The 8,900-nt window shown below is 45.8% G+C and overlaps 1 protein-coding gene across 1 annotated transcript in view; it reads right to left on the reverse strand.

Annotated features, from left to right (window-relative positions):
* Positions 1–1,530, reverse strand: part of ZHX2 (zinc fingers and homeoboxes 2) — an 8,328-nt gene extending 6,798 nt beyond the window's left edge. The window contains 1 exon segment of the mRNA XM_009635980.2: positions 1–1,530. This exon segment is cut by the window's left edge and continues 9 nt beyond it. Within this exon segment, the coding sequence (XP_009634275.1) occupies positions 1–1,515 (1,515 nt within the window). The 5' untranslated portion in view covers positions 1,516–1,530.
* Positions 1,531–8,900: the final 7,370 nt, after the last annotated feature.

Below are 8,900 nucleotides of genomic sequence, written 5' to 3' on the forward strand. Positions count from 1 at the left end.
CCCTAAAGCATCACCAGGGATGTGCACAACGCCCCTTTGACTTCTATACCTGTGGTCACTGAACCACTTCTTGATCTCGCTCCTGGAGAGACCCGTTGCCTCTATCAGCCGGTAGACTTCCGCATCATCAGGAAACTGGCTTGCCATGAAACTGGCCTTCAGCTCTGCTATCTGCTCCTTTGTTTTTTTTCGCTCACTGGCTGGTGTCAGTGGTACAGCCGTCAGCTTGGCAGGAATCTCAGGCACCTGAACTACGTGAGGACGCTTGGCCTCTGGGGCACTTGACAAGGTCTGTATTGTCCTCTTTTGCCCCTGGTTCGGGGCAACAGCAAGTGTAATTGGTGAACAGGAAACCGTTGAACCATTTGACACAGGAGTCAAAACTAGACCGGTCTGGCCCAGTATCTGACAAGGCAAAGCTGTCTGGATGATGGGCTGGGGAATTTTTGCAGTTGTCAATGGAGCTGGCAGGACAGTGATAGTTTGGGGAACTGCCTGGATAGTACCATTGAACATCTTCTTTCTTGCCTCTTCCACTTCTTCAGGAGACCAGCTTATACCATGCTTTAAACGTTGAGTAGCAAACCAGATGCGGATTTGTTCCTCCGGATGTTTTGATGCTGCTGTCAACCACGACAACTCTGCTTGCGTTGGGTAAGGGAATTTATTAAAGGAGTTGATCATGGTTGCATTAGTGTCCAGTGCAGAGTTGTATTTGGTACTGTTCAGAGGTACTGGGACCTTGGGGACAAGGTTGATATTTGGTGGCAGCTGTACAGAGGGCATAACGTGGGCTAACACATCATGGAGAAGGTCTCCATTTATACAAGCAATAGCTTCAGTGGCTTCAGTTATGATGCGGGGAAGAGCGCCATCGACATGGTTTTCCGTTACTCCCTCTTCTGGCTTTTTGGGACCCTTCTTGGTTTCCCCTTTAGGCTTTCCCAGTTTCATCACTGGTGTTTTATTCGCACTAATTCCCCCATGAAGTGAATCATCACACTCTGCATTTTCTAGCCCACTGCTTGTGACAGTGATGTCGTTAGCGGTGGTCTCAATGGATTGCTCCAGAACAGTCTGATTATTGCGTTTAATTAATTTCAATTTAAAGTTAGTCTCTCCTGGGTGGTATTTTGTGTTGTGGTCAGATAAAGAATCGTATTTTTTGGTTGTGAAGTTGCATTCAGCACAGACATACAGGGGGTTGAGAATAACATTTGGATGCTGAGTGTCAACATGCTCTGTAAATTCATTTAAGTTTTGTGTTGAGTAAGGGCAGTATTTACACTCATAACCACCCTGGGGTTTCTTAGACTGATTTTCAGCTGGGGGCTTTGCCTCAACCACTTCGCAGTCTTTGACTGCACTTTCTGAAGGCCAATTTTTTTTTAAGTCCTGCTGTGGTACACCAACTCCCTTCTCTTTAGGAGCCTCTACACCCTCGGTGCCTTCCTGCTCCATGACTTCAGAAGTTCGCACCATACAGGGAGTTGTTGACTTTCTTTTGCTAGCCATGGCAGCCGCTGGCAGCGGGCTGTTGTCCCAAATGGTGACTTTTTTTGACAGGGTGAGCAATCAATTCAGAAGGTCTTGCAAATGGCTCCAACCTTCCTTGATTATTTTACTCTGTTCTGTTTAATGAAGAATTTCCACCCTGGCTGTGACCATCAGCTCCACCAGCAGACCTGTCAGCTGCATGACACCTGTGAAACAAAGCACACATCGTTAGGCACTGATCTACAAAACACAGATTTAGCAGAAAGCCACAGCTCAAGATAGATGCATTTATAAGGCCATTTTGGACAATGCTGAACTCTTCCTCCCCCCTCCCAGTCATGAACTTAAAAGTCAAAAATCTTCCCACAAAGAATGAAAGCAGTGGATAATTCACAATGAAATGCGCTACGGGTAGAAAATGGCTTTGAAACAAATAGGATGAACAGACAGGGGATTTTCATCTCCACTAGACTCAGTGTGTTCAGCTGGAAAAGAAAGAAGATACTGCTATAAATACTGTATCTTTTTATAGAAGCTGCAGTTTATATTAATTATTATTTTGAAGCCTGCAGATTTGAAATTGAGTGTGATTTATATTAAGTTTAATTACTTCCCATTGTCACTTACCTTGTAAATATGTCTACTAAATTATTGTGGTTACTAACGATGGGTGATTTCTAAATAAAGCTATAGGGCCTGCTTTGGTTGTAAAAGTAAAGGCAGAAAGAAGAGTTAATGCAAATCAGCATTTTCAAAGGTCTGTATCTTGACAAGAGGTGGGTTCAAAGAAACTGCAGCAGATCTATGGAGGCCGATCACATCTTTTCTGGAACAAAAGTTTCTTTAAAACACCCCTTTTCACTCAATATTGACAGAGGTAGCTACCGAAGGTCACAGAAGCCCTTAGATCTCATTTAAACAGGGTCCCTTCCTGTGACCCTGCTGATATTCCCATCAAGCCCTGATTTGTGCACTTCACTCCCTACAGAATTAAAAAAAAATTTTTAAAAAATCCATTTTTAAGCATGATTCATATGTCAGAGTGGCTTTGGAAGTTCCCAAATGTAAGAATTCTGTAAAAACCTCATTTTTAAATGGATCTGAGGTCAACATCAGTCAGCACAACCACAAAGGAAAATTGCACAGCTGGTTTACGATCTACCCACACTCATTGGGATGGGTGGAGGGAGGGGGATTTAATTGTCCAAATAGACATCAATAAATAAAAAGAAACTGATGTCAATCTCTTAACTTGAGAAGATGCCTTTTCTAATCAATGCTTGACTCTGATTTCCTACTCTTCCCAATCAGACAGGCTCTGGATTCATAATACTTCCAGACCTGATGGAAAACTCATCTTTTACAATCAAGGTGTCCTTGGTATGGGTTGGGGGAAGCACCACTGTTTACAAACTGGAGGAGAATGGAAAGTGGACATTTGCAGAGTAGGTAAGACCTGCACTGATTTTTGTAGAAGTGTATTAAATAGAGAATCTGAACTGGAAATCTAAAGATGTCCCTGCCCATGGCTAGGACTAGATGGTCTTTTAAAATGCCCTTCCAACCCAATCCATTCTGTGATTCTATGATCTCATGTCTAACCAAATACAGATTTTCTCACTGTGAAACTTATAAATTGTAGAATCACAGACTCATAGAACAGTTTGGGTTGGAAGGAACCTTTAAAGGTCATCTAGTCCAAACCCCCTGCACTGAGCAGGGACATCTTCAACTACATCATGCATCCCAGAGCCCCATCCAACCTGGTCTTGAACGTTTCCAGGGATGGGGCCTCCACTACCTCTCTGGGCAACCTGTTCCAGTGTTTCACCACCCTCATTGTAAAGAATTTCTTCCTTATATCCAGTCTAAATCTACCCTCCTTTAGTTTAAAACCATTACCCCTTGTCCTGTCACTACATGCCCTGCTAAAAAGATTGTCCCCGTCTTTCCTATAGGATCCCTTTAAGTACTGAAAGGCTGCAATAAGGTCTCCCTGGAGCCTTCTTTTCTCCAGGCTGAACAACCCCAGCTCTCTCAGCCTGTCCTCACAGGAGAGGTGCTCAAGCCCTCAGATCATTTTTGTGGCCTCCTCTGGACCCGCTCCAACAATGTGCTGAGGGTGCACATCCAACCTGCTCATGGCTGTTCTTCAGAGACAGCTCTTCACACTCCATCCATTTCTTGATGTAGAGGGCAACCCCTCTGCCCCTCCTTCCTCTCCTGTCCCCTCTGAAAGCCATCAGTAGTCACACTGCAGTCATGGGATTCATCCCACCAAGTTTCAGTAATGGCAACTAGGTTGTAGCTTTCTAGCAGCATGGTGGCTTCCAACTCCTCGTGTTTGTTGCCCCTACTCCATGCATTGGTGTAGAGGCACTTCAGCTGGGCTGTCAGACATATCACCTTCTTAGAGGGACACCCCTTAATTCCTTTGAGGCATTTCCCTGGTGTTTCTCTGTTGGCTCCTGTTACCTCAGGAGCCCCTGGTCATCACCATAATACTTCAAGTGAGCTGCAGTGTAGCCAGCACATCTCAGTGCACAGGCTGAGGGTCCTTGCTAGCACCCCATCCCTCTAACCTTGGCATGTCATCCCACAGCTTGTCATGGGTGAGCCTGATATTATCCCCCTCCCCTTTCAAGTCTAGTTTAAAGCTCTGTCAATGAACCCTGCTAGTTCATGAGCAAAGACCCTCTTCCCACTTGGAGAAATATCAATCTGAACTGATGCCAGCAGGCCTGGTGCTGTGTAGGCTATCCCACTATTGAAAACCACAAAGTTTTGGTAGTGACACCAGCCACGGAGCCATGTATTAACAGACTGGGTCTGTCTGTTTCTTCCAATGTTGCTGCCTGCAACCGGAAGGAGAGAGGAAAAAAATAACCTGTACCCCAGATTCCCTTACCAACTGTGGCAAGGCCCCGCCGTCTCTTTTGATCGCCCTTGGACTACTCATAAATAATAAGCTGCATCCAGTACCCAGCAGACAAAGATCAAACGAGATAAAATCCCACTGCAGTTACATCTGGACACATCCAACATCAGCAGACAATTTATAACCACCTCAGTGCTGTCCCTGAACCTGTTCCTCTCGCTTGTGCATTGGCACGAGAGCCAGAAATAGTCGCTGTAAAGGCAGCCACTAGCTTCTCAGTTCTGTTTGCAGCTGATGAATACTTTGCAAGTCTCCAGAGCATATTTCTGCTATTCTGCTCATCACAGATCACACCACTCCTGTATATATGGAAACCCAAAATGATATACCTCCAGAGGAATCAGCTCCAGCTGGGGATAAGAGTAATGATGGCAGCTTGCAGCTCCACATACTCAAAAACCCAGCATGAAGCAATTCTCCATACATGAAGCACTTCGTATGTGAATTGTCCACAAAGCACCTTCGCAGACAAGGCTCTCACGAAACACAAGCTGTGAAATGCTAAACACACAGCACAGAGGAGATGTGGTGCAGAGATGCTATTCGTTATATTGCAGATGTGCCAGCGTAACTGCACAGTGCTCTGTGTTCACATTCACCACTATGTCTGCACCTCCCAGCCCCGACGGAGACTGGGGATGCTCCTGCACACTCGTTCCAACTGGAGCATCTGCTTACCTTTCAAGGGTGCATTTAAGATCCAGGCACTTCTCTGGGAAATGGGGCATCTTTGCTCAGCTCCATGAAACAGGGATAGGACTGCCCCTGGGCTTAGGGCTCTGCCTCAAGAATCTGGCTTGGTCAGGATGACAAAGTGCCATTTCCCTCTAACCTGGGATCACCAACATCGTCATCGTCATTCCCCAAAGCATTAACACCTCTGAGCCAACATCTCTTCTGCTTTCGTTTTTCCTTCTCCCTTTTAATAATAAAGCAAACGGATGAACAGTGGAGCAAATGATGCCTGGTTTTCTGCAGATTTGTGCTGACTGACCTTTAAACTGGACTACACTGAATATTCTCTATTATTTCCACATATTCCTTCAAAATTCCCTTCTACTTCCCCTCACAATCGTCCTCCTGCAGAGTATTTTGGCTGTGATCTGTGGTGTGCTGTGTCCCACTCCAGACAGGAACAGAAGTTAGAGACAAACATACAACTGTCCAAATGCCCATTTTTCTGGTCACCCGTTTTAATGATGCTTGCAGAGGATTAACCATCTTTGAAGCTTCTTCCCTTGTAACAAATCTGGCTGAAACGGGCCAAAAGGTTGTGAGAAGGGGGCAGAATGGGCTGTGTAAGCCTGGCTGCTGCTGGAAACAGCGTGAAGGCAATCAGGTCACCTCACCCTACCTTGCAGGTCCCACTGTGCTCACGACTGATTTTCATAGACAAGAGAAAGGAGGCACAAGGCAGTGCCCTAGAAGTGGGTGGAGGAGATGAGGATGGAGCCATGGCTCCTGGGATGCTCCTCCATGGCTCACCCTCCCTCCCAGGCCACACAGCTGCACCTAATGGTCTGCTCCTTTTCTGGTGTACAACCTTCTGCAAAATTCATGTGGCAACATCAGCAAAAGGAAGAAAAATCAAAAGACATCAAAGACAGAGCAAGGCTTATTTATATTTCACCTAATACCACCTCCCCCCCTCCCCCAGAAGAAAGAGCTAAGAACAAAAATATAAAGGAATGGGATGGGAAAGAAAGAGTGGAGAACGGGAAACAGCTAGGTTACAACTCTGAATCAGTCAAAGGTTTCTTAAAAGTCAGACTAAATGTTTTGAATTACCCATTCTCTGGAAGTTCAGCAAGCTCTCTGCCACACTGGGTTGCTGTGCTGAGCTCCCACCTCTCAAGGGGATATGGGGATCAGCCCCAAGCAAGGATGCTCTTATACAGAGGAAGGGCCAATGTCCCTCCAAACCAGATATAAATGGGTGGATGGATGAAAAATTCTGCCTGCTACAGTTTTATTAGAAAATTGTACAAATTGTGGCTTCTGTTCCCTTCCATGTCCTATTCCACAGAGTGTTTTTCTGTATTTCCAACTGCTGTTTTGGTAACTCCGTACTCCGAATAGTTTTTCTGCCACACAAGAATCACTATCGACCATAGAAATCAAGTCCAAGTCAAATGGTTCTTTTTGGAGGTCACTAACAAAACCAAATGAGTTTCAGGCCAAGACACACAGTTTTGGGAAGCAGGGGAAGACCACGACCAGCTAGAGACCATCTTTGTCCCTTCAACCTGTGTTCTGAAAGAGGGGGAGGGAATGCAGACCCAACACTTGCATGAGTGAGGAGAGTTTACTGGGACTTTGTCATGGTTTAACCCCAGCTGGCATCTCAGCACCACGCAGCCACTCTCTCACTCCCCCCACAATGGGATGGGGGAGAGAATCAGAAGAGTAAAAGTGAGAAAACTCGTGGGTGGAGATAAAGACAGTTTAATAGGGAAAGCAAAAGCCGTGCACACAAGCAAAGCAAAGCAAAGCAAGGAATTCATTCACCACTTCCCATGGGCAGGCAGGTGTTCAGCCATCCCCAGGACCATGGTAAGGATGTCATTTGGGATAAAATAATACATGGTTGCTACAGAGGATGGACCCCCCCCATGGCACATCCCCAGGAGCCGCACCCTGTACGTTTAACCACACCTCATCTGAGGACATCGGAGAAAGCACCAGGAGCATTTCACAGCTTTCAAAACACGAGCTGCTTGTGGGGCATAGGGGTGCTGCCAGCGGCTGCCCCACAAGCAGTCAGTCCTCCCCAGACATGAGGAGGGAAGGCAGCCCCCAGCCCTCCAGCTCACCTGCCACATCTCCTGCTTGTCTTGCCACGCTGCAGGAAGTTGGGGAAAAAACAAAACCAAAAACCACACCCCACCAAAAAACCCAACCCACCTAATTTTTAATTTTTTTTTTTTTTAAATGAGCAAATGCACAAAGCAGCAAAAGCCAACCAGGTAAAAAAAACAACAGCACTCGCTCCAAGCAGACAGCTGCTGTCATGAACGAGGTCCAAACCAAACCACGGAAAGCCATGTGCAGTAACAAGAGCTTTCAATTTGCTTCAGCAAAGCCATCCAGGACGGGAGCGTACAGGTCAGAAAGAATATGCTCTTTTAAACCGATCTCCCCAAAACCGTGTCACAGCAGTTACGAGTGAGGCCCTAGTCTGGCTTTGTTTGACTTCTGAAATTTGTTTAATTTGTTTAATTAACTAAATAACCCAGTCACAGTCCCCTGATCTTTCAAACCCCTGTTAAAATGGCTCCGGAGCATCCAACGCGAGAACGAAGTAGGACCTAATTTGGCAATGCTGTGCATGACTGAGGAAACACTGCATTTCCTACCTGGTCGCCTGGCTCCAGACTGGGAAAACTGCGGAGAACCGCACAGGGAAAATAAACCATGCTTTTAGGCCTGGCTAGCACTAGAAAATGTTTGCCTGTGTAGCAATGCCATCTTCCAGCAGCAAAAGATAACTGTACAGTTCAAGCAAAGGGATAGAGAAAAAAAAGAAAAAAAAAAAAGCTTTCTCTTGCTGAACACTGAATCTTTTCTCACTCTCCCATCTTTCCCTTGTGCACATAACTAGTTTTATAACCCCTTCTCCCCCCAAAAATCAAGTATTTGGGTAGAGACTGAACTCCTTTTCTGCAGTGCTGTTCCCAGATGGGCTCCTCCAAGGTGGTGGCAGGGCAGGAATTTTCCACAGCATCTGGGACACAGCCCAGTCACACAAAGCATTGGCCAAAACCCTGCGAGTCATGGCTGGGGAAGTGGTAGGGCAGTGGAGAGACAGGACTACCCCAAAACATGAGTGAATCTGAAAAAGGCTGTCCAAAGGAAACCAGATTTGAAGGTATGTCATATTAAAAAGCAGGGAAAACCGTAACTTTGGCAGGAAGGGAAAAGCGCACCAGAAATATCACCACTCCGTGCTGCACCTTGCTTCCAGCCAAAGGCTGAAGGAAAAGTACTACAATAGAGGCCAAAACAGGTTGAATCCCCTACTCAATGCAAATGGATCTTTCCTTTTCACAGATATACCTTGCTTTTTTTTTTTTTTTAAAAAAAGACAACCCAGATAGTTGACCAGTAACACTTTTATGATTTGCCAATAAAATCTTTCTTATTTTTCATCTCACTGCATCATTCGTTCTGCCCTGTGCTAGCAGAGAGTTCCTAGCACCTTTCTTCATCTGAAAGCGAACAGCAGGAAAACCACCACCACAAGGATACCTGCAAATCAGCGCAGAAATATAGGGGATTTCACTTGCAAGGGCCAGCTGATGTTTGAAGAGGGTGGAAGCATTTTATTGCTTTGCTGCTCAGGAGCTCAAGTCTCCATGAACAGCATCCTCTCTGCTACACAGGACAAGTAACAGCAAATTATGCCCTTATCATTTAACAACAACCACCACCACCCAACCATCCCAAACCCCCCAACCACCCCCCC

This window comes from Egretta garzetta, unplaced genomic scaffold (genome assembly GCF_000687185.1).
Source record: "Egretta garzetta isolate BGI_Z169 unplaced genomic scaffold, ASM68718v1 scaffold13, whole genome shotgun sequence".
NCBI lineage: Eukaryota > Metazoa > Chordata > Aves > Pelecaniformes > Ardeidae > Egretta > Egretta garzetta.